This window comes from Callorhinus ursinus, unplaced genomic scaffold (assembly GCF_003265705.2).
Source record: "Callorhinus ursinus isolate GAN/ISIS: 27379988/994484 unplaced genomic scaffold, GSC_fseal_2.0 scaffold50, whole genome shotgun sequence".
NCBI lineage: Eukaryota > Metazoa > Chordata > Mammalia > Carnivora > Otariidae > Callorhinus > Callorhinus ursinus.
This window is the reverse complement of record NW_027397112.1, coordinates 8,297,055-8,321,065: the sequence shown is the minus strand read 5'-3', so window position 1 is coordinate 8,321,065 and position 24,011 is coordinate 8,297,055. Positions and strand designations below refer to the sequence as shown.

Below are 24,011 nucleotides of genomic sequence, written 5' to 3'. Positions count from 1 at the left end.
GAGTTTATGCCGTGCTGTCTCAGACAGGAACAGGGCACACACAAGTCAGCAGAGACCACAGATGACACCAGACAGCCCGCTTCCCAGAGCGAAACTCCTCACCTCAACATCCCGGAAGAGAAAACCCGTCTAAGGGAACAAGTTGGCCCTGCGAGGTCAGAATTCTAGTACGAATAGAAGGACCCACAGAGAACAGAAAGGAGAAAGATGGCTGTAACCCCTGTCACCGGGACCACCGGGGGTTCACGCCCCTTACCTTGTTTCTCATGGCTCGGAGGAGGTCTCGAACGGAGCCACCTTTATAGGTTCTGAATTTCCGCAGATCTAAGGGAAAAAACAAGGAATGCAATGTAACAAACCCATTTCTAAAGAAAAAAAATTCCCAGGGCTCCTGGGGACGAGCGATCAGACTGAAACACAATAGAACTACGCCACGCTCGGGGTTAAAGGAGTGTGTCCCCCAGAGTCAGCCTGACCGAGGGCAGCGCTATGAATGCCACCTCTGGGTCGCACCCACAAGTACAAATAACCATTAAGAGCACGGCACCCATCACTAACCTGTCATTCAAAGAGACGAAAATGAAACCCACATCAGCGTAACAAACCCCAGAGGACACACCCACAAAAGCCTCAACCCTGAGAGGAGGATCTGGAGCCCAGACTGCCTGGAACTACCAGCAGAGCTTCTTAGAAACGGCTACTACTCTTGAAATGTTTCCGCCAACATGCATGGCTGGGGCGTCGGCATGGTCACCTGTTTGCAGGGGGACGGTGATGTTCTCCCTCCAGTCCATCTTCACCACAGCTCTCCCGCCTCGCTCCAGCTGCTTCACTATCGGGCCATCCAGGGACTCCTTTTCTATTCGGTCACTCACGTCCTGTGAGGGTGACAAGGGCAGCAGATGATGGTCAGGGTGTGGAGGACCGGAAGCTGGAGGAGCGACACACACACACAAGTCACAGATTGGTCTCTGCCACATGAGCCTCGGGCCTCAGGACTGACAGGAAGTGTTGTGCCTCGGTCCCTCCCAATCCGTCACCCTCTCTCCCACGAGTAGCCCCGTCTGTGGCTCACTGGGGAGAGACCCACACAGACCACCCCGTGACAGGGGGAGGGGTCACACCTCTCCACGAACCCTAATGCCGCACCCACGTCTCACCCCTGTGCACACACACCGCATCTCACACGGAGCCGTAGTGCAATCAACGTTCATCAATGAACAACAACAACAGCAGCTCAATTTTGATTTGCATCTTGGGCTTTTCTGTCAATGCAGGGAAACAGGACATGCTCAGATCCACAGCCGGTCAGCACTCCTCATACAAACAGTTAGAAAAGACGGATGAAGGCCTCTTTGAGAGGAAGAAAGTTGCTGACAAGCATGTGGGCTCCGGAGGCCCTGCCCTAGCCTCACACCCTGCCCTGTGTCTGAGGGCCACAGCCCAAGCCGAGCTCGAGGTCCAGCAGCTGAGGAAACGGAGCGAGGAGCCCCACAGGTTTTGATGCAGCACAGACTCACTGGCCATAGTCTTCTTTCTTTGATGAAGATGAAGCCAGACTGGCTGACTCTCAAATTTACAGTGCCTAGAGGAAAGCCCTGGACGCCCTGTAGACACACATTTCTGCCGCAGAGCCGGGGTGGCTAGTTGAGACAACTCGAGACATGTGTGTTCACATGAGAGAAGGCTTGGAAAAATGAAGAGTTTAAATCTTAACCCACGGTAGGCTGGAGGTCCCTTTGTGTGAGCTTTATTCTTGTTCTACATCTTGTCATCATCAAAGGAACCTGGCTACTTTCCAGAAGTCCCTTGAGGACACCTGATCTCAGAACTGTAATGTTATGACCCGTGGAACACAGTGAACAATCCTAATGTTGTCCCTGGAAAATGGCACGAAACCCTCACTTTCCCAATCCATCCAAATACTTAGTAAGCACCTGCCACATGCCAGGCAGTGCAGACACAGCAATGAACCGGAAGTCAACCACTGCTGCCCTCAAGGAGCTTCAATACTGGGGGCTAAGTCTCTAGTCAGATTCCAGGACAGGGCGATGGTCACTCCTAAACCCAAGCTTCACTCTGACCCAGCCCCGGGAAGAAAAGCATTGAGCCCGTGTGCTTGCTTTCCAGAGCTGGTGTGCTGGGTATGATGTGTTCTGACGAGCTATGCTGAACTGACACCGGGGAAGACTCTGAGAAACACGTTCCCTTTCTACAATAGCCACTGGGCGGGCAATACCACAAAGCCTTAAAACAGCCAAACCACCAACAGAGCTCATCTCTACTGATCATATTAATTTCACGTCTCAGAATCCAACGTAAGCAAAAAGAGATCTGGACAAAGATTAGGTAAAAGAGGATAGAAAGAATCCAATGTAAGTAAATGTTTAGATTTAGGAGACTCAAATGAAATTATATAATGCCTAAGATTTGCTTCACAGTAATCTGAGGTGGAGATTCGAGGAGGGAGTAGAGGTTCAGTTATTAATTGCTGGAGCGGGAGAATGGATAAAGGGGAGTTCATGATAGTATTCCCTCTACTTTTGTGTATATTTGAAAGTTCCCATAACCTAAGGTTTTTAAATTATCGCACATCCATAGGATGAAGTACCAGAGTCATTAAAAATTTAGAACTTTAACACGGAAAAAGAGTATGTTAAAACACTACATTTACAGGGGCGCCTGGGTGGCTCAGTTGGTTAAGCGACTGCCTTCGGCTCAGGTCATGATCCTGGAGTCCCGGGATCGAGTCCCACATCGGGCTCCCTGCTCAGCAGGGAGTCTGCTTCTCCCTCTGACCCTCTTCCCTCTAGTGCTTTCTATCTCTCATTCTCTCTCTCTCAAATAAATAAATAAAATCTTTTAAAAAACAAAAACAAAAAAAACTACATTTACTACTGCAAATACTACTAATGCTATTAATACTGTAATGAAATACTGTATCAAAATATTAGGTACTGAAAAAAGAAAAGGATACAAAATTGTATATACAGTTTGACCCTAATCACACTTTTAGCTATATGAAGAAAATATGTTAAAACGCCAACCATGGTTATCTCTTGGTTATGGGATTAGGAGTCATTTGTTTCATTGTCTTTTGCTCTGTTTTTTAAAATCTGGGAGAAGTTAAATGAAGGCTTTTGATTAAAAAAATACCCCAAAACCAAAAACCCAAGAGACTGACCTGAAAGAACTGCAGCTGCTTTTCCAGGCTCCAGAAGAACGGATGTTTCAGCACGTGCTTCGCGGACGGGCGTTTCTGAGGATCCATTGCGATCATCTTCTCTATTAATTCCCGGGCAATGACATCTTCTACAAAGGAGGAAAACAAGCAAGGAACTCATTATCACTGGCCCACAGTCGCCGTGAAATACCTGAACCTTAACAGCACGTGTGCCTTTTGACTCAAGATTCTACCGACTGGAGCTCACTGCAATAATGGAATTAAGAACAAACGTCAGCTGATGCGGGGGTCGGGTCTGGGAAAACGAGTAATTGGAGATACCCACTAGTGGAGGCTCTGGTAATGCTGCCTCCAGGTCCTGGGCTGTGCTCTTAAAATGATGATGCCCTGTGGAGCACCTGTGGAGCACCGATCAACAGGGAGAGGGGTTCGATGGCATGTACGATTTACCTCCATGTTTTACAAAAGGACGCACCCCTGTCTAATTAGAAGACTGGAATAAGATACACAAAGGTATTAATAGCAGGAATTCATCATGGTGTAAAGGAGTTGTGGGTCTTTATGCTAACCTTTTGTTTCTACAGGGAATAAGGAAAATTAATCCATGAGCAAAACAGTAAGTTTTAATTTTTTTTTTAAGATTTTGACTGAGAGAGTGCACACACATGCGCGCAGGGGAGGGTCAGAGGGAGATGGAGAGAGAGTCCCAAGCAGACTCCATGCTGAGTGCAGAGCCTGATGTGGGGCTCGATCTCATGATCCTGAGATCATGACCTGAACCGAAATCAAGAGTCAGACGGTTAACCGACTGAACCACCCAGGTGCCCCAGTTTTAATTTTTGAAAAAGGTGGCACTGGGTGTCATGGGTCAATCATAACACAGGAAACCCTGAAGTCAGGAAGAAAGACTTGTTGCCCCTGCACCCAGACAGCAAGACCCAGCCTGTCTGTCCCCAGCCCAGACCACACCCACTGACCACTGGCCTGCACACAAGAGTTTACAGAGCATGGACTGTTTTCCTGAATGTCGGTGCAGGAAGGGACCTCAGGTTACTTAACCCCTCACAAGTCACAAGCAGGAAAATAGAGGTCCCCAAAGGGGGCCTTGCCCAGGTCACACAGGTCATTGGGTGACCTGAAGGAACCTCAGAGCTGCCGGGCTTTAGGAGGAGGTGCTCCAAAGACAACCTACCCAACCTTCTACCAGCTTTGGAATGAGTCATCAATTCACGGAGGCCCACAGGGCAAGCAGTTGGAAAGAAGGGCCTCGGGGGGCACAGAGCCGGCACCCTTCCAGGCCAAGGGTCCACCTGGGCAGCTGGGGTGGCTCCCGACCCCTCCCACCCTGCGGCCCGCTCACCGTGCTTCTCGGGGTGCAAGCAGTCGAGGCTGTAGGCACCCAGGAGGATGTTGGCCTGCCGCTGCAGGGACTTGCCAAAAGGGTGGCTGCCTTCCGAGATCACATAGTAAAAGACACAGCCTGCAGAGAAGATGTCCACTGTGTAGGTCTGAAAAGAGAGGCAGGGTGTGAGAGGCCTTCTGGAGAATTCTCATCCTCAGCCTCAGCAGCAGTGAGGACCGGAGTGTTGCTGCCGCTTCTCCCACCTTGAAGGGGTCCCAGGAGACTCGTCTAGCATGTTGGCAGTGCCCAAAGCTGCGCCGGCCCCCGGCAAGGGCTGAGGGCATGTTGGCGTTCACAGCGGGGAACGTGGGCTCTAGAGCTGATGGGCTGGGGCTGGAAGTGACTGGAAAAGTTGGCGGGGGGGAGAGTAATTGCCCATATATGTCCCTTTCATTCGTCTGAATGGCAGACCATATGGAAAGTGCCAGCAGCATGCTGTTCACACAGAAGCTCTTTGACAAAGAAATGTCATTCTTCATGTGCCACAGCCCCCAAGTCTTAAATTCAGAGGCTGTCACTCCTGAAGAGGCAAGAGGCTGAGAGTTGTGTCCAGTGCTCACCGGGTTGTCCTTGCAGTCTTCGCTCAACATCTCTGGAGCGATCCAGCCTTCCGTGCCCGGCACTCCTGAGCGGCGGCTGAAACTGTGCCGGCCTACCGCCAGCTTCTTGCAGAGGCCGAAGTCCGAGATCATGGCCTTGGTCCTGCCATGCGCGTTGGGCATGGAGAGGAGAATGTTGTGGGGCTTCAGGTCTCTATGAACTAATAGAACGCTCCAGATCAGTCCCATATTTACCATGAGTAGTGTCAGGGAGTGCACTTTCTCTGACTCCCAGCAGGCCTGCTGCCACCTCTAAGGGTTCTGGTCTGCGACTATGAAAGGTTCCTCCTCAAATTCTTATTGTCAAAAGGCCACCTAAAAACCCCACGTGCATGCCAGCGATGAAGCATAGATTCTCAGCAGAGGGATGCACCACGCCAGCAGTTGGCCACCCTCCCCAACCTCCCCCCTCAGCTGGGATGCGGCCTGGGAAAGGGAAGCTTCTCACCAATGTTGAGGGAGTGCAGATGGGCCAGGCCTGAGGTGGTCTGCTGCAGCAAGGTGATGGGCTCCAGGCCGAGGTGGGCAAAGTCCTTCTGCTCCACGTACTGCAAGAGACACCATGGCCAGGTCATGTACAAAGCCCCTCTGCAGAGAGGGGCCCCTCTGCACAGCATGCTCTTTCTTTCTTTCAAGTGATTCAATTTTATTTAGAAAAGTCCCGCCTGCAGCTTTTTGCTTTAACATTTGGGATTAGGTCAGCTCATTTTCTTTGCTCCTATTTTAAGAAAGAAATGGGAAGTTTTACTGACAACATTCTCTGCCCAAATCCACATTTGCCAACAGACTTTCTCCTGAAGCTATAGGCTCACTTAAACAACCAGAAGTTCTGGCGGACTAGTATACAGTGATAAAGGTAAGAGAGCAAGGAATTCAAGTTCATGGCCTCATAGAGGTAAACCTGCACGTGCAGCCAGCTAACACCAAGAGAGGTTCACAGTCAGCCTGGTGACGGAGCAAAAGGAGATCACTGGAGGATCTCAAAGACCTGACTCCTCAACCAGCATCCTCCAAGCCCACACCAGCCCTGACCAGTGGTGAGAACAACTGCCGGGTTTCCTGGAGGCACAGGGAGACAGACACCAACTGCACCCAAAGATTGCCCCACCCAACTGAAGCTGAGGTGCTGAAAACGCTCTCCGTTTGGATTGTTTGTGGTTAAATGGGCGTGTGCCCCTGTCAAACGCACCAAACTGGTCACTAAAATGAGTAGGCTATGTTATAACTTCAATAAAGTAAATATAGAGAAATAAAAGAAAAAGAAATTTCAGTCCCTCGAGCCACCGCCGCCGGGAGGAGGAAGGCTGCAGTGGCCCTGGCAAGGCCGCCCCCAGGGCCCCCACCTCCTGCAGGGTGGCCGCACACAACTCGATGGCAATGTACTGGAACTGCCGGTCCCTCTCTGTGCAGAAGTAACGGATCACGTTGGGGTGCTCATCCGATTCTCGAAGTAGCTGGACTTCGCGGTCCGCGAAACTGAAACACTCAGGGAGGATCCTCTTGACAGCCACGTCACGGTTGTCAAACATGCCCCTGAGGACAAGGATCAGGGGCTGGGTTGGGGGGGCAAGCCAGACTGTGGAGACGAGAGACCCACGGACCTACCGTGCTCCTTGTCCCGTGAGCCAGCAGCCGCCTTGTGAGCCTCACAGCCCTGACCAACCATCGCTTCCTCCCCAGAGGTGAACTCCTGCGTCTTGGCACCACACCACCGCTGTGACCCCACTGCACCCCTGGAGCCTGGCCTGCCACCCGCAAGCTGACAGGTACTGGGACAGGCGGTGAAGTCACAGAGCTCCCGGGGCCACTCACCGGTACACAATCGTACCCTCAGCTCCGTGACCCAGCACGTCCTTGGGACAGAATGAAATCTTCCCAACTATCACCATGCTGGTTTCCTCATCTGGGACAAAAACAGGAAGAAGTGGTTTTAAACAAACACAATCTAAAACACCTTGAGGCCGGAATGGTGCAAGCTTCCTGAGCTCAGATTCAGAGACGGGACCTCTCAGGCTGTATGTTCCCAGCCCGCGGTAGGCAAGAACCCGCGGGGTCCACTCCCCGACTGACGCCCAGGACCTCGGCCTCCCCTGCCTCCTGCCCTCCATTCCTGCCTCTGCATTACTCTCAGGAGACGGGTTCGCCACAGATGCACCTATGATTAGCGCCTGAACCCTTCAGGGAGCAGCAGTGGATGTGCAAATGAAGAGGCCAGGAGTGGCCTCCAGCTTGAGACTGGGGCTCAGGTCTCTTGCACGAGCTCTGCATCCATCCCCTCAGAATATTGCCCAGACGGCCAGTCTGAGCCAACCCCCCAGAGGAATGTGGGTCAACAATGGCACTGTCACACAGGGCCCCTGGCTGGCATCAGGAACGCTCTCAAGCCAGACACCCAATGGACCTCTGGCCAGCAGCAACTGCCAGCCCTCATGGAGCAAGATGGAGGGAGGGCAAGGTGGTCCCCCAAAGGGCCCCTGAGGGGGAAAGGCCCTGGGATGGCATGGAAGCCCGGGGCCGCCAGAGTGACAGGGAATGAGGTGAGAACACCGTGAACCCTTAGAAATGGCACTCCATAATCCCATGCAGACTCCCCGGGAGGACCTGGTACTTTATGGTTCTCAGACTGTGTTCAAAGGAAAGAGAAGACAGCAACTTGCTTTACCCTCATCGTCCTGCTCCAGGAAGGGGCTGGTGCCAGCCTTGGAGGCCGAGCCAGTGGAGTGCAGCGAGTGGTTGGAGGCTCTAGGGGACGTGCTGGGGCTGCTGGTACCCGAGCTCTCGGAGTATAGGCCGGACGAGTCCAAGAGCTCAGCATCCTGAGCCATGTCTCCAGGTGGATGGAAGGGCAGCTGCTGTTGCAGGAGCTGGATTTTCTCTAGTTCCTTCTGGAACTGCTGGTGCTGGAGCTGCTGCTGCTGATGCATGCTCTGGGAAGAGAGAGACACGTCCAGACAAGTGCAGCCTGCTCCCCCAGGGACACAGGCAGGCCAGCAGGGAGGGCTCCCTGTGGCAGAAGAAGCAGGTACCCTTTACGGAACCCCACAGGGCAGGCCGAGACCAGTGAGAAGGCACAGGAGGCAGGATGGGTTCTTGCCAGTTAGTATTTCCCAGGAAAGCCCAGTTCCCCTGCTGGAGGGGCCCAGCAGGGGCAAGAGGGAGGACTCTGCTGTAGGTGGAGGCTAAGCCAGATGAAGGGTGGGGGGGGGGGTCCATTTAATTCTAAAATTCTGGGACTTCTATGAAAGTCTGGGAGTTGTTACAAACAAGGAACCAAACAGAGCATGGTGGATACAGGAAGACCTGGGCTTGCTGTCTACCACGGTTGTGTACTCCATAGAGGTTGGCACACAGATGGTCACCAATCCAGACAGGCAGAGGAAGCAGCTGGGGCTCACAGCCTCACAGCCTGGATGTGGCTGAAACACGTGGCCTGGCCAAGTCCCAATCCCCCCATTTCACCATGCTGCCTTCCCCACCTCCCCTACTCTCATCTATTCTGGAAAATTCGTTGTCATAATTTGAAGTAGCAGTGATCCGTGATTATCACTGCCTGTGTGTGGGAAGGTCACTGAAGGGACGGCTGTGTAGCCAATCCCCCCTGGGAGTTTTCTGGCTCTCATGTACACCCCCCCACTCTCTTTCTCTGAACTTGGGTTCAAATCCTGGAAATGCCCCCTACCAGCTGAGTAACCTTGGGAAAGTTATTTAACTTCCCCAGAGCTTAGCTTCTTCATTTGTGGGTAGGGCACAGCAATAATGACTTCATAGAACTGTGTGAGGTAAAATATAAAACTATGCAAGTGAACCCATTTGCACAAATGGAAGAGTTAGTCATTCCCATTCCTGTAGGGGACATGAGCTTCCCGGACACTAGTATTCTAAGGTGATGACACTTCAGTGCTCTGAGCAACCTGATGAAGGAATATTCTAGAATGTTTTATCCAACTGACAACCTATTCAACTATGTAATCTTAGCTGACTCATTTCCAATAGAAAGTGGAAGGAATGCCGCCTTTTTCACTCTAGCTGGTAAGTGGATTTTCATCTATCATGCCTATTCTTAAAAAGGAAAATACAGTTGACTATTTGAAATGACCTGCAAAAGCAAGGTTTACAAATCAGCTTTTACAATCAGTTAACTCTAAGACATAGGTTAAAAAAAAAACAACTGTCCTTTCCTGAGAAACTAGTGTCTTTTTAACTACAATGTTTCTGAAGATAAGCAAATACTAACTTTGATATGTGAAAGGAAACGTATCTGCTTGTCTGCCATGTGCGTTGCTGTGCATGGAGCTCACGGACACCAGATGACCAGTAAGGAAGTTCAGAAACACCCGGGAGGGCAAAGTGAAGGGGCACAGCTTTACCAAGGGGTAGGTGATGATGAAGGCCACCCAGCCGATGAGCAGGAAGGTGCTCAGGATGATGGTGGCAATGTCCTTGAGCATGGAGTCCACGGGGGCCTCGGGCTTGGCAGGTGCATGCTCGTATTTCTCTTCCACATCCTGTGAAACGGTGGTAGGCGCGTTTTCTGAAGTCTGGTCAACCAGGTTGATAACCTTGTATGGGACAGAGTGATGTAGTCACTGAACAATTTCTGGCCAGATATAAATGAACCAAATGGTCAAGAGTAGCCATGACTACTGGGAAGGATCATACTGTAGAATGTGCTGGGTTTTTTGTTTTTTTTTTAAGCTCACCAGAGATCACATGGCCAAATAATCACTGCCTTTATCAAAGTGACTATCTTGAGAGGCCAGGCTTTATTGCCGTGAGGTTATCAGTACTCAAAAACAGTTCTAAGAGCAGTACTTTTGGAAGGGCCTTCAGATCCTATATTCTTTTGAAAAGCCTCGCTAAAGGCAAAGACATCCTCCTTTGAGGATAGATTTGATATTTGGGAAAACTCTGATGTCATCGGTGACAAAGTCTGGTGAAAAGGTTGATAGTCACTTTAATAAAACCATTTCACATTAAAAAGGAAAACCCTGCGTGTGCACACATGTGGCTGAAGAACAATAAAGCAGCTTGCTTCTGTTGCTTGTAAACTTTCAGGGCAACTCCAAAAGCAAAATCATTTTTCTCACATATCCCACTATTTTTCAACGTTTCTGAAAAGCATCAGAATCTTTTGTTAAAGACAATTTTACTTGGAAGCCTAAAATTAAACCAGATAAAAGCGGACCTCCCATCTCAGCTTCCGGGAGTCTCTAGGACTCCAAGAACAGTTTCGAAAAATGCATCGATGTGTTCTCAAACATCCAGTGTCCCAGGAGTGCCGTCACCGTTTGCCCAGTGAGGCGAACACACAGCCTCCTGGCAAGCCCAGACCTTGGCGTCACCCGCCCTGCACACACCTCCCCCCTGCCCCCCGCCCCCAGACTTCTGCCTGTGCTTCTCTCCCCTCTGGCTGCCTCACTCCCATGGTGTATGGGGTGGGGGCAGCACAGCTGGTGGGGAGCAGACAGCTGAGGAATGTCTGCTGAGCATGTGACCAGGAACACTTGGTTATATTCGGTCAAGTGTTTGTTAAAAAGGTTGTCTTGTTGCCATATAAATGCACCTCAGAGTATTATAGTGGAGTTTTTAAAAGCTCTGTTCAAGTTTGGATGATTATTAAAATCTTAACTGTGGCTATCTCTGGGCATTAGATTAAGGGTCTGTCTTATTTTCTTCTCTATACTTTTATTTTCTATGTGTTTAGTGGTAGATACGAGTGACTTTAATAAGATCAACATCAGATCAAGACCTTATGGCACCAAAGTTTTCCAAAATACCTGTCTTAGGACTCAGTGTGCTTCTCTAACTGGCTACCTCCAAAGACGACAGGCAACTCGAAATGTTTCGCTCTAGAGTCTTAAACAGCTACATAATTTTCCTTCCCTTTCTCTCTGGATAAAATCTGAGCCCTACAGTGAACTTGCAGTGATCTCGGTCCCCATATCAGCCAGCCCCCCTCGTCTTTCTCAGACCTTGCCCATAGTCCAGGCCCCTCTCAGGCTCGAGTCCCCCGTTGCAGGGTTGCAGGAGTTGCCAAGTCTAAATGGCTTCTCTGGACCCCCTCCCCACCCCACTGGCCATGCTGGAATCCCCCCCTGCAGAACCACCCTCCCACCTTCTCCAACTGCTCTGTGCCACAGAAGGCGGCCACCTATGGGCACAGCAGAGTCTCCCTGCCCTCTGGTTCCTGATTGGGACACCAGCAGATGGGGCAGGGGGAGGGAAAGGAGGTCCAATTCTTTGGGGTTGCTGAGTATGTCAACTGAATCTCCATGCTTTCCACTGCCACCTCCCAACTTCAGGCTAAAGGATGCTAAAAGAACCCCTAGGGCTATCCACACCTGTGCGAATAATCCCTTTCTTAACTCCCCTCTGACCATCCTAATCTGGGTGGCCATCTGCGTCCAGCTGAGACCCTGCCTGGCACTCTGTCTCTCCAGAGCTGCAGGAGGGCAGCCCAGGTCAGAGGCTCACGGCAGCTACCACCTGGGTGGGCCTCCCTGCTGCCCAAATCTCCATTCTGTGGGTACGCTGGGTCCCTGCCAGACCAAGCCTCTACCAGACCAAGCAGCCAAGCCGGCCACTTCCAAAGGGCCACTCGTGGCTTCATGAAGCTTCAGTCTCCCGCCTCCTCTTCTCATCAACCGTTGGCTCCACTGCCAGGCGCAAGCAAAGCTCAGTAACATGGTTCCTCTGCAGCACGTGGTCCCACTTCCCACTGCCCCCCACCTGGTGGCCTCAGCTCTGGTCTTGGCCCCAGAGCTGCACACGTAGGGTTCGTCCTACCTCTAGGCCTTCAACTCTGCTGTTCTCTGTCCTCCAGTGCCCTCTACCTCTGTCCCACCAGGCCAACTCCCTCCCCTGTCCCTCTGCCTTTCCCACGGCCCTCACTAAGCACTCTGTCTTCCTACCCACCAGGCCTTCACTGGGTGATGTCTGCTATGGGTTCCCCAGCATTCCTCTCCCTTCCTGAGTCCACTGCAAGCTCCAAAGGCAAGGACAAATGCCTTCCCACAACACCTGACACGAGGAGCCAGAAACTAACTGTTCACATCCCCACTCACTTCCTCAAAGCTCTTCTTCTCTGAATCGGCAGGAATCACGTTTTCCCGATGTTTGGGCAGGTTGTTGGGGAATCTCTCCAGCATCTTGGTAGACGCAGACAGGGGGGTTTCATGGTGTCCTATGAGAGGAAACAAATTTCCATGAGACCAGTTCCCCACAGTGGGAGCCCTCCATGCTAAGCTTAGGCAACAGTCGCTCCCCACTGAGTCAGGGCCCAGAGTGCAAACACCCACATTTGTAAAGCAAGAGAAAAGGAGAGGCAGTTACCAGAAAAATCTCATCAAGACAGAAATTTTATTGCCACTACCCAGTGGCAGATATACAGTGTTCTGGATCTCACAATGAGGGGCAAAGAAGTGTCCTTGTCAGGAGAGATGATTCAGGATCTTTGGGATATGTTCAGAGCAAGACTTCTGTGGGTAATTCCTAATTTACCTTGTGGGCTGCTGAAGCATCTTGAAGCTTCATTAAAAATTCAAGCAGTTCTCCCTTGAAGGCCTACCTTATAAATATCACTATACTAAGGCTATCACATTCCCACCTTGGTATTTAAATTGCTCAGGTGGAGTTCTATTCCTGTTATCTAAATGGGAGCTTCCATCCTGGGAAGTGGTGAATTATTCACAAGGAAGAAACAGGATGCATTTGCTACGGGAGCAGGGGGTCATGGTTCTCTCAGCGCTCACTCACTGTTCTCTACGCTATTTGAAGACTACCTAGTATATGTTACACATTTATTGAGCATCTACTGTGTGCATATTACTGTAAGAGAGACAAAGTTGAATAAAATAGGCAACTGGGATTTGATAATGGCTTGAAAATCTATTTAGCTCTAACATTAAATGACTCCTATACTGCCCAGAAGAGCCAGTTAACTCTCTCTCATTGGGCTGTTGGCCCCAGGACGCACTTTCCTTTTTGTTCTCTCCCTGTGATTCGGATCTCACCCTGTGATCTTTCTACTGCTGTCCCAAACCTATCAGAGATTCTATGGTCTATATTTCCAAGACAAAAATAAACAAGAACTAGTCCACACTATGTACATTTCTTGATCTGGAAAAAATCTTTATCTTCAGGTCAGTTCTCTATAAAATCGTTCTTTTTTTTAAAAAAAAGATTTTATTTATTTATTTGAGAGAGAGAGAGAGAACAGAGGAAGAAGCAGACTCCCCACTGAGCAGGGAACCTGACACGGGGCTTGACCCTAGGACCCTGGGTTCATGACCTGAGCTGAAGGCAAACGCTTAACCGACTGAACCACCCAGGTGCCCCTCTACAAGATCGTTTTTTAAGGGAAACCTCATCTTGTTTTGAACCACCACCAGTTTCCCCTTGTCTGTGAGAACTGTGAGACATGCTTTGTTGGGAAGCATGATGTCCTCATGTGGGGTCTACCTGCTTCAGACCCTGGAATCGGCCTTGCTGATGGGGCCCGGGGATCTGAATGTGAGTTTCTCTGGGTACCTCTGAAGCTCACTAACAAGAAACCTTCCCCTCTCCCCCGCCCAGGAGAAAACGGGTTGCTCTCCCATGTGTCAACCTGTGCTACAGAGCCCTGCCTGCCCCACCCGCACCCCCAGGGCCTGCTCCCGGTGTTTCAGGTCCTGCCTCCCTGCTAGTGACCTAGCCACAGACCACTACAGACAGGATTGGCCCGGATCCTCGCTTCCTGCTGTACTTCTGCTCATAGACAGGCGTCTCCCACAGCTGGGCCTTTGGTGCTATCATGCTACACACGCTGAACCAACTGTTCCACAAGCATCATCAGGAGATCCCAACACATTTTTGTACAAACAGTACCTGGACTTCGTGATTTATTTATCATCATCATCATGTCTGGATCTACTGAATCAGGATCTCCAGGGGTCATACATGCTTGTCTGACAAAGCTCCCAGGGGAAGCCAAGAGCACCCCAGGTTAGCGCCACTGCTCTGGGAAAACCCAGAGACCACACGGCTCAAGCTAAGTGGACTCATTTTATTTTCAAGACCAACGTGGAAGTGGGGATATCCTTAATGTCTTCCCCAAAAACCAAATCAAAGGACACAGTTGGACATAAAAGGGCATGTCATTTTACCTGTGGCCCCGAGTCTCTGCAAAGATTGTCAAGTAGTTCCTTATATAAAATTGACTAAAAAATGACTAGCTCTGGAGTCCCTCCAGGGGACTTCAGAAGTGTGGGGTGATTCCCTAATTACTTCTTCATACTTTGTTGAGTTTCTCTCGTTTTCTTACTTGGACAACCTTTCCACTTTAAAAGGGTATCATTTTGCGACCTAGCCATGAAGACTTTTCCCCCATAGTTTTTATAGTCTTACATACACACTTCCTTAGTTTCCAATAATTTTTTCACTTCTTAGCCACTGGTGAGCAGTTTATGTATCCCTTAACTGGTACAGAAAACTATGTGACCTTGTAATTTTAATGGCCTCCGCTCACAGCTATTTTCCCCCCTCACATGGCCCACTCACGCAAGCTCTTGAAACTACTGTTCAAAAAAGAAAAACAAAAGGCAGAATTACTGTTGTCTCCTTTGCCCATTATTTGGTAGAAATAAGAAGCAGAGAAAAAGTGGCTACAGGGAGTCAGGAAGAACAAGACCCGGACAACCATAAAGGGACTGATCAGGACTCCAGGAGGCTCAGGCTCCTGTCTGCAACACCCAGTTACCACCCCCCCACCAGCCCGGGTGCTGCCTCGGGGCCGATCCTGAGGCCTCCTGGGCCCACACTCTTCTGAGCTGCTCCACATCCCCTCCCCTCGCGGTGCCTCCAGCGCTGCCCTCTCTCTGCCCCCTTCCACTCAGCAGCCAGCCCCCACTTGCCTCCTGGCCCCCCTCACGAGGCCGCATCCCTGCCTCTCACCACCTCTGGGGCCGGGAGGCAGCGGAACTGGGGGAGACGGGGCACACAAAGGCAAATCAAACTCGAGAAAACTCTGCCCCGCTCTAATTACATGGGACACTTGCCAGAGACATAGCTCCTCTCACGTGACCCTGCCTTCATTTGTCACACTCACTGCCTTCGAGTGTCATCTCAACTTATCTCTGTGGCTGACGGGACCCCCCAATTCCCCCTGAGGGCCATTAGCAAGGACAGCAACAACAGAAGCGAAAGGAAAAGGGGGGACCCCCCCACACACACACACACACATCAGGGACTTCTGCCATGGCTCCTTGACCCAAGTCCAGCCTCGATCTAGTCACGGCTTCCAACCCTCCTGGGTCTCCAACCCTCCCCTCCCCCCAGCCCCTGCCCCAGCCCCACCCCCAGGGAACTCTTCCATAGGAATCGCCCTGGTTTCCCCTAAGTGGAATAATAAGGGTGTCTACTGGCAGAAATGAGGAGGTGGGTTCTCAAGTGCTTAGTACCAGCGCCTGGCACGTAACAGACGGTCAGTGTGCCAGAGAACTGCGCAAGTCAGTACTTGGGTTTTGGAACATTAAACGGCTTTTGAGAATTGACTTGGTAACACAGTTACCCTGTTTCTTTTCCTTGGGGGTAAAAACGGCCCCAGGTCTGAAAAACTATCTCAGACCCGAACTGAGCCCAGTGCCAAGTTGGCCACGGTCACTAGCAAGGCCACCTTTGCCCATCAGAGGGCAGCACGCAGCGGCCGGAACGGATGCAAAACCTGCTCTTACCAATTAGAAGCCAGTAGTTCCTCAGGTAATTGAGCTTGTTCTTCCCTTTGAGCCCAGGGTCAAACTTGAGGTCTGTGCTGGGCGTGATCACACACTCCCCTTTGTCCCCAATGGTGACCCCGTCGGTCTGGGGGCCTTCCAGCAAAGGAAGAGTGCTGCCTCGGGGCTGTGAATAAAGCACAGGAGCGAGGTCTGGGGCAGCTCTTGTAGACGCGCACCCAAGGGGAGGGATTTCTAGTATGGGGCTGCTCCAGGACAGTCAGAGCAAGACACAAAGGCCCTCAGATGGCAGCAGCTCCTCCCTCAACACGTGACACTGTTGCGCTGACACCTTTATCAGGGACATCTAAGTTCTTCAGTCTGGGACGTCGGAAGAATGCATGTGGAATTCCCGGAGGCTACTGTGAGAAGCAGCGGCAAGTGAGGGGTGGAAGAAGCTCCGTCCAGGAGCCCAGTGCTGGCTCCGCACTTGGAAGAGGCTGGTAAGGTCTGAGGAGGCCTCGAGAAGTCACCAAAGGATGGAAAGGATTTGAGCAGGAAAAAGGAAGGGAGGGCATTTGATGCGTGAGGCACGGCCTGAACAAAGGTGGAGAAAGGCAAACAGGAACCTTCTGGAACTGGGGAGAAGATGGGCTGTACAACTCCCACAGAGCCCCCAGCAGTGCGGCAGAAGGGCCCTGAGGGCCCGGATGGAGATGGAGGAGGGCATGAACAGCAGCCTGGGCAGTTTAGACTTGAACAGGAAAGCAAAGTGGAATGACCAAGCTCCCTTGCCTTAGGAAGCTGCTCTTGTCATGCATCTTCCCTCAAGAAGTAGAATGTGGTATGGGCAGAAACTGTTTCTGAGGATCTAAGACCAGTGTTTGCATTCTTTACCCACAGGATGTTCAAATATAATTGAGTCATTCTTTGCCAAAATGGAAGAGGAGTGCTTGGGAGGAGGCTGCACCTGTGAGCCGCCCAGAGGAGACTTACCACAACGGCGACCCCCTCGTGAACCATGGAGGGGGAGGCATACAGGCTGGTAGAGTATTTCCCAACATACAGGGTGGGCCTAGGAGACAAGCAGAAATACGCATTCCAGCCATTTAATTTCTGTGTCCCACAAAAGGGGCCTTTCTGGAGAGAAGTATCCCAGTCCCAAATGCCACGTTAAGAATAACCAGATTAACCCCTGGCAGTCGGGCAGTGGGGACGTGAAGGCAGGGCTACTGTCCTGGGAACCTGGACTGCAGGCCCCGACTGTCACTGCCTCCAGAGGCACGTACAAGTCACCTAACTGCAAGCCTTGCTTTCCTCATCTGCCAAGGGCAGGGCTGCGCTGGACCATCCCCACGCCTGCCTGCAGAAACAACGACAGATAGTGCTCCCCCAGGAAGGACTGAATGCTCGTGGCCACTGCAGAGCCACTAAGATGGCCCTGGCCATAGCCCGCTCTGACAGCCGAGCTGCCATTCTGAATTGTGACTCTTCGGGAGTCTAGAGGTTCTACAGAAGCCCTAAGAAATAGTTAGCTGCTCTCAGGTGGATGACTACAGCAAAGGGATACACAAAAAGCTCCAAACTGGGTGAGGCTTCTGCTCCCCCGCTGGTGGGCTGTCCTTGCCTAGGGCATCGAGGGGTGAGGTGGGGGGAGGGTCCGGCTTTGTCTGTGGGGGTCAACATGAAAAGGCAGGGGCTGCACCTCCAGACCCCTTGCGGTTACCATCCATTGCCAGTTTGGGGTTGGTCGTCCACTAAACTCAAACCTCTCTCAGCAGATACCTCTCATGTGAAAGGTGCTGTACAACTTCTAGAGCACTCTCCCAGTCTCATCCACTCTCTCTGCAGCTCTGCAGAGCGGGAAATGGGGATTCGGCAAGGCCAAGGGACTGAGGTACAGGTTGCTAACAGGTGGGGATGGCGAACACAAGCCTGCTGAGGCTCAGGCACACACACGGTAATACTCTTTTCCTGGTTTTGGAAACAAATATAACTTACAGTAAAAAATTTAGAAAATTTAGAAAGTTAAAAGGTAAAGATAGCTCTTGTCCTCCCATCAGCTGAGATAGATCCAAATTGTACTGTGGTTCTGAATCAGCAGTCTCTTATCCCTGTCCATATTTCTGATTTATTTAATACTTGAGAACTCTGACGCGTCAAGGGATGTCCCGGTTCTTTTTGCATTACAAGCTTTCTGACTGAGCCAGTCCTGGCTCTTTATCCACCTCGTGGCTTCCAAGAGGCGTGCCCTGCACCGTGGCATCCTGTGTATGGTCCGCCACGCTGCAGCAGGACCGGGACGTCTGGGTCACGGCTGCCCTATTTTGCCCAGGGTCCCCTGACTCACGTCAGCTTGCTCTTGGCCTCTGTCTCCTTGGGGAACGGGTACTTCCACTTGGTGATGCGGCCCACCTCCCCAGACATGAAGGTCAGGTAGCGCAGGGTCTCCACGGCAACGTTGATGTGCATCACCTTCTTCAGACCCTCCCTCTGCCAGACATAAAAGGCCACCACGGGGGAAGCGTAGTTTTGGATCCACAGGACGTCGCCGGATTCACTGTCCACGGTCACCACCAGCCCGTCGCCGTTGGACACAAAGTGGGACATCTCTGTACAGATCAAATAAACAAAGCATGCCGTCTCACCCCATCTTGTGACCACATCCTTCTCTGTCCTGGCAAGTGGCAGTCACTCAGCTAGAGGAAACAAGGCTTCTGGAGTATTCTCAGATATCCTCCTGACAATTTCACTTGTTTCCAATGAACCCGCGCAGAATCTACAACATCAGGACAGTGAGAGCTGCCTGCTTTATAAACATAAGATAGGACCACTCTGTGGAAGGCAATTTACTTGGTGAGATTCTTTAGCATTCTATGCAATTAGTGCGAGTCAACAGTGAGGAAGAAAGAGCCAGTGGAGAGGCCTAGGATTTGGATATTTTGTAGCAATCATTTTGAACCAATTGATGGAGTGGAAAGTCAAAGCTGACCACTGACACAGCCCACATCTGCCCCACAGAGGAGATTTCTGTCAAACTTCCAGGTATCAGTGTTCAGATGGCAAAACTGGCTTTCAGTTTTCATTTGAGTTGGGGGAACGTTTACGAGAGAAATAAACTAGGGGATGAGTCACATTTAGGGGGTGGGTTGTTCACATCACAGCAGGTACTTAGTTCTGCTTCCCATGGGTTTGTGGTACGTTCCTTCTGGGACACAGAGAGACTCAACAAGGCACATCCTCCCTCCTCTCAGGCTAAATGGCCCACCCGTTCTACTAAGGTTCCCCTCCACACTTCTCACCCAGGCCCCTGCCTTCAATACTGACTGTCGAAGCCTTAGAAAGTCCAGAAGCTGGTGGCCAAGAGTGCCTTAAAAGAAAACCCAGCGTCTGGCTTCCTCAGCGTTCACGCGTACCCAGCCAGCCGTGCAGAGCCACCGGGAGCACTTACTATAGTCCCCGTCGTCCTCGGGCAGAGAGGCTGCATAGTCAAAGTAGGTGGCGTTCCACCGGAGCTCACGGGTTTTGGTGTCGTACATGGTGATGGTGTACTCTGGAGAACACACACCAGCCGGTTACCTGCAGGGGCCACAGCCCCTGCTGAGGTGCCGACCTTACCTACATTGCAACAGACAGACCCTCTCTACACTGTGTGTAAAGTGTCCAGGCCATCCATGGGGCAAGAGAAAGGCCATGTGGACGGGAACCGAAGTCCCAGACACATGAGTGAACCTGGCCGACAGCATGTGGAGCAGGGACAAGCCACTTGTGCTGTGCCCTTGAACTCATGACTCACAGAATCAATATCACCGTGTTTATTTACTTTTTTTTTTTATTGCACATCACTATTTTATTTATCACGGTGTCGTTTAAAACCACCTAAGTGACCGGGTGGTTTAGTATACAGCAACAGTTAGCTGATGTTAGAAACCGGCACCCAGATGTGGGCTAGGGCCACGACAACACGTGGAGACGCGTGGCACTGGCCGGGACAAGGTGGCAGGGGGAGGGTGGCAGGCCAACGTGGAGACTGAAGGAGCGGTAAGGAAACTGCTCCTGGAAGCTGCAAAGGGGTGGCCCAGGTTACACCACAGTGACACTACTAGTAGGACTATGGCTTGCAGTAACTTGGAAGAGCACAAGAAAGCACCTAAGGATCTTGCAGGTCTGGCTGAGGAGATCTCCAGGCAGAACGCAGGAAGTGCCAAGCAGTTTCTCTTAACTGCATGTGATATAATGTGAGACAGAGGGGCTGAAGAAGAAACCATTCAGTTTTCAAGCTGAATACAGAGAAAATATAGAGGGGTCAGGACTGACACTCCAGCTGGAAGAGTCTCACTGTAAAAAAGGCTTCAGGGTCAAGATCAAATCAAGCCAAACAGGTGCATACCTGGTGGAGAGGGACCTACTGCGGAACGTCTTATTCTGGGAACTGATTGGAAAATGTTTAAGTCTGGGAAATAACAGCCAGGGAGGAGCTAAAAAAGGCCGCAGCTGCATCATGGAGGCTTTGCAGGCTACGGTGCTGTGGGTTCATCGCTCAGGCCATGGGGAGCCATCAGGGGGGCTTTTAAAGGGGAACAACGTGGTAAAATCTGTGTTTGGAGAAGACAGCTCTGGCCACCTTCTAGAGAATGAAGCCCAGAGCAGAGACCCAGGGAGAGGCTACGTCACGTCCTTTTCTGGAAACAGGCAGTTTGTACACAACAGAAGGTCCCTTCTTACCCGTTCGCCCGAGATAAAGCAGAGAGGTAGATGGGCAGAGGCTGTCTGCAAAGGCCGATGACAGAGTCTGCTGCTTCTCCCCGGTCAGAAGGTCGATAACGTACCAAATGTCCTGCTTTTTACCTGAAAGGTCACAAGTCCTTGTGACCCACCATACCCACCATACCCACCCCATATGGAAAAAAAAGTATCCCTGCCAAAGTAGCAGGCCAAGATGTTTTCTGTGCTGAGAGGCCCAGAGTTCTCCTGGTGTTGAAGACATTTCTGTGATGCTCCGAGGGTGACAAGGTGAATGCTACTGCAGAGATAATAAAACTTCTTGGCCCACTGGGTCTTATAATAACTTAATAGCCTAATGATGGTTTAAAATGTCTTCAAGGGGTGCCTGGGTGGCTCAGTCATTAAGCGTCTGCCTTCGGCTCAGGTCATGATCCCAGGCTCCTGGGATCGAGCCCTGCATCGGGCTCCCTGCTCAGCGGGAAGCCTGCTTCTCCCTCTCCCACTCCCCCTGCTTGTGTTCCCTCTCTCGCTGTGTCTCTCTCTGTCAATAAATAAATAAATAAAATCTTTAAAAATGTCTTCAAATCTAATAAAACTCAGATTTCATTGCTTTGATGAGTGGCCTTAAATATGAAAAGCCTGGCCTCTGAAGGACAACCCTTTTCCCACAGACTAGGATCTATATAAATAGAGAAATGCACCTAGGGTTTACTTCCCTGGTAACCATCATTCATAGATCTCCACACCCCTCCTAAGGAGCCCCCATGTAAAGAGGATCTACAGTTACTATTTATAACTCTAATTAGCTGGTGCCTGGGACTAGGCCGTAGACTTGGTTGCAACCTGGTGGTAATGAGGCCAAACTTATCTCAGCCCCAGACTCCAGCCAGTAAGTTATTCCCCAGGCACACACACTCCACCCCTACACCTTGGTCTGCTGATTAAAAGGTATGAACATGCCTCTATGGTACATACACCAGAGCAACCCGCTAATGTTGGGTCAGTAGCATGGGCCTCCCATCTAAAAGTCAACACATTCCCCATAAGGTATGCATTTCTGTTTTGTAAGGCATGGCCTCTGGTCACTGGGATCTTCCTAACTTATTGGCCAAGGGTCCTATTTCAAGGGACTCTTGGAAGCAGAGTACAGAGATGTCAGGAAGATCACATGTCTGTGATCACAGATCACAGAACAGGGCATCAGAATTTGCTGGAGCTACATTTAGTTCAACAGATGTAACATACATGCCTAGTCTACATATGTGAAACTTGTCCATGGATGATAACTTTCTGTTCTCAACGAGAAAATCTTAATGTGAAAAAGATCTGCAGAGAGAGTGAAAACATCACCAAACAGCCCATGATCCCTTTCCATCTGGCATGACACCCTTCTGGTGACTTCGAGGACCATTACAGTCTGCGTAACTCAGCTACCTCTTAAAGGATGGATTGGGCAATTGCCACAGTTTTAAAATGCTTAATGAACTCACTTAAAAGGGCACCACACAAAGATGATAGAAAACACACTATCCTAAATGCAACATAAGTGATGAACCGCTGGTAAAAGCTAGAAGCCCAGACAGACAACACTGACACAGAGAGTCAGAAGATGGTCAGGATGGGGCGCCTGGGTGGCTCTGGTTAAGCATCTGCCTTCAGCTCATGTCATGATCCTGGGGTCCTGGGATCAAGCCCCACGTCTGGCTCCCTGCTCAACGGGGAGCCTGCTTCTCCCTCTGTCCCTCCCCCTGCTTGTGCTTGCTCTCTCTCTCAAATAAATAAATAAAATCTTAAAAAAGAAGATGGCCCAGGAGAGAGAGGGAAAGCCTATGTTGATCACTTCCTCTGAATCTCGAGGCTTGGGGCTTCCTCATCCTGAAGGTGTGGAAGAAAGCAACAGCCCCTGTGTCCAGGCAAAAAATTAAAATCCAGCCTGCACTTGAGGCCCAGAAATACACATAAAGCTCCCGAGGCGTGAATAGGCAATAAGCACTTTCAGTTCCTCAGAAGGAAAGCTGCTATGTAAATACAGGATATTATTACTACTATGATTTCAAGATAAACACAGCTCTCCTTTGTATTACAAATGCATTTTTGTTGACACTTTGGCAGCAACATGGTAAAAGAAAAGCAGGGGATCTGATGCTTTCAAAGAGGTGACCCCATAGGTATGAAGCAGCTTATCTAGCCAAGCTGTTAAGTGCTGGTTTATCCAATATTCTGATAGCAGGAAATACTAAGAAAGTCCTATAATTAATAGGCAGAACCTGGCTTCCCTTTCTTGGCTCAGACTATTGTGTTCACTTTAAATTTCTCCAATTGCTTCTGGGTATGTTGCAATCTTTAAATCACAGGGTAAGTCAACACAGCAGCTAAAAGCTTGTTAAATGAATAACCATATTAATGGTGTCAAGTCTGCTCCCAAGTGGGGGGAACCTTTCTTAATTGGTCAGCTGATCCTGGCGTGAACAAGCACAACCGAGGCAAGGAAGACCTTTCCCAGAAGGGCTGGTGGGGAGTCAACGCACACCTCTCTCTCTGACGCGCCACTTTCCCAGATTCTGGGACTCATTTCCAAAGAGATCAAAGTCTCAGTGTTGAAAACAAGAACTCTTACCCATGTAGAGAATTCCGTCTGAACTTCGGCATGGGGATGCCTGTACCAACTCTGGGATGGTAAAAGGAAGTTTCTGTAAAAAAGGAGGCAAAGGAAAAAATAACCAAGTCTTGTGCAATTATTATAATTTTACTGCACAGTCTGTTTCTATTACCCAATTCTGCTAAAAAGACAGAAGCAGTGTGGATGGCTGATGGGAGTTTTCCTAACTGGAAACCAAGGAGAAGGGCCGCCCCAGGCTTCCATAACCACTTTGAACAAGCCTCCAGCTCCCTGATCCTCCCCCCGACAGAAGCCCCTTAAAGTGTCTTGTCCAGAGCACTTCTAGGGGAAACACAAACCTTTTCTGAGAAGACTGATACAAATATGGAGAAGTTATACAATCTTTGAAATTTGGAGGGGGTGCAGAAAGAATTCTCTTGTCTTTGAAAATTGACCCGCAGCCAGCTAGGCTGGGTGGAATGACATGCTTTTCAGAGTGTGGATGAGCCATGAGATTAATTCTGAAGAAAAGCAACCTCAGTACCCAGCTGAAGCTTTAAGGGAAAGGAGAAGTAGTCATTATGTGGGTGACCCAGGAGTTTGAGGTGGAAAAAGTCACTTTGATGTTTTCATTGAATAATGCTCTACTGAAAAAACAAGAGAATTAAGCCTTTTGGTATTAAAAATAAGTTATGGTAGGTACCAGAAAAAGAAACTCAAACTCAGAAGAATTCACATGTTTCAACTGCATTTCATCATAAAACTGAGTCTTCTGAGTCTACAGTTGACATGTGACGAGTTCCTTTGGTTAATG

The 24,011-nt window shown here is 50.3% G+C and overlaps 1 protein-coding gene across 4 annotated transcripts in view; it reads right to left on the bottom strand.

Moving 5' to 3' along the window:
- The window catches only part of ERN1 (endoplasmic reticulum to nucleus signaling 1), a 79,020-nt gene that overhangs the window by 4,882 nt on the left and 50,127 nt on the right, over positions 1 to 24,011 (bottom strand). Inside the window, exons 5-21 of one of the 4 annotated variants that reach the window (XM_025890136.2) lie at positions 23,216 to 23,288; positions 20,599 to 20,721; positions 19,325 to 19,426; positions 18,224 to 18,485; positions 16,870 to 16,948; positions 15,895 to 16,060; positions 12,250 to 12,368; positions 9,553 to 9,744; positions 7,848 to 8,112; positions 6,998 to 7,088; positions 6,529 to 6,718; positions 5,634 to 5,733; positions 5,147 to 5,346; positions 4,545 to 4,692; positions 3,185 to 3,312; positions 755 to 878; positions 257 to 324 (exon numbers count right to left, since the gene is read on the bottom strand). In XM_025890136.2, the coding sequence (XP_025745921.1) occupies positions 257 to 324; positions 755 to 878; positions 3,185 to 3,312; positions 4,545 to 4,692; positions 5,147 to 5,346; positions 5,634 to 5,733; positions 6,529 to 6,718; positions 6,998 to 7,088; positions 7,848 to 8,112; positions 9,553 to 9,744; positions 12,250 to 12,368; positions 15,895 to 16,060; positions 16,870 to 16,948; positions 18,224 to 18,485; positions 19,325 to 19,426; positions 20,599 to 20,721; positions 23,216 to 23,288 (2,430 nt within the window). Of the gene's footprint in view, positions 1 to 256; positions 325 to 754; positions 932 to 1,176; positions 1,266 to 3,184; positions 3,313 to 4,544; positions 4,693 to 5,146; positions 5,347 to 5,633; positions 5,734 to 6,528; positions 6,719 to 6,997; positions 7,089 to 7,847; positions 8,113 to 9,552; positions 9,745 to 12,249; positions 12,369 to 15,894; positions 16,061 to 16,869; positions 16,949 to 18,223; positions 18,486 to 19,324; positions 19,427 to 20,598; positions 20,722 to 23,215; positions 23,289 to 24,011 lie in introns of those variants that run through there. The other 3 variants (XM_025890137.2, XM_073883283.1, XM_073883284.1) reach the window with 3 other exon arrangements.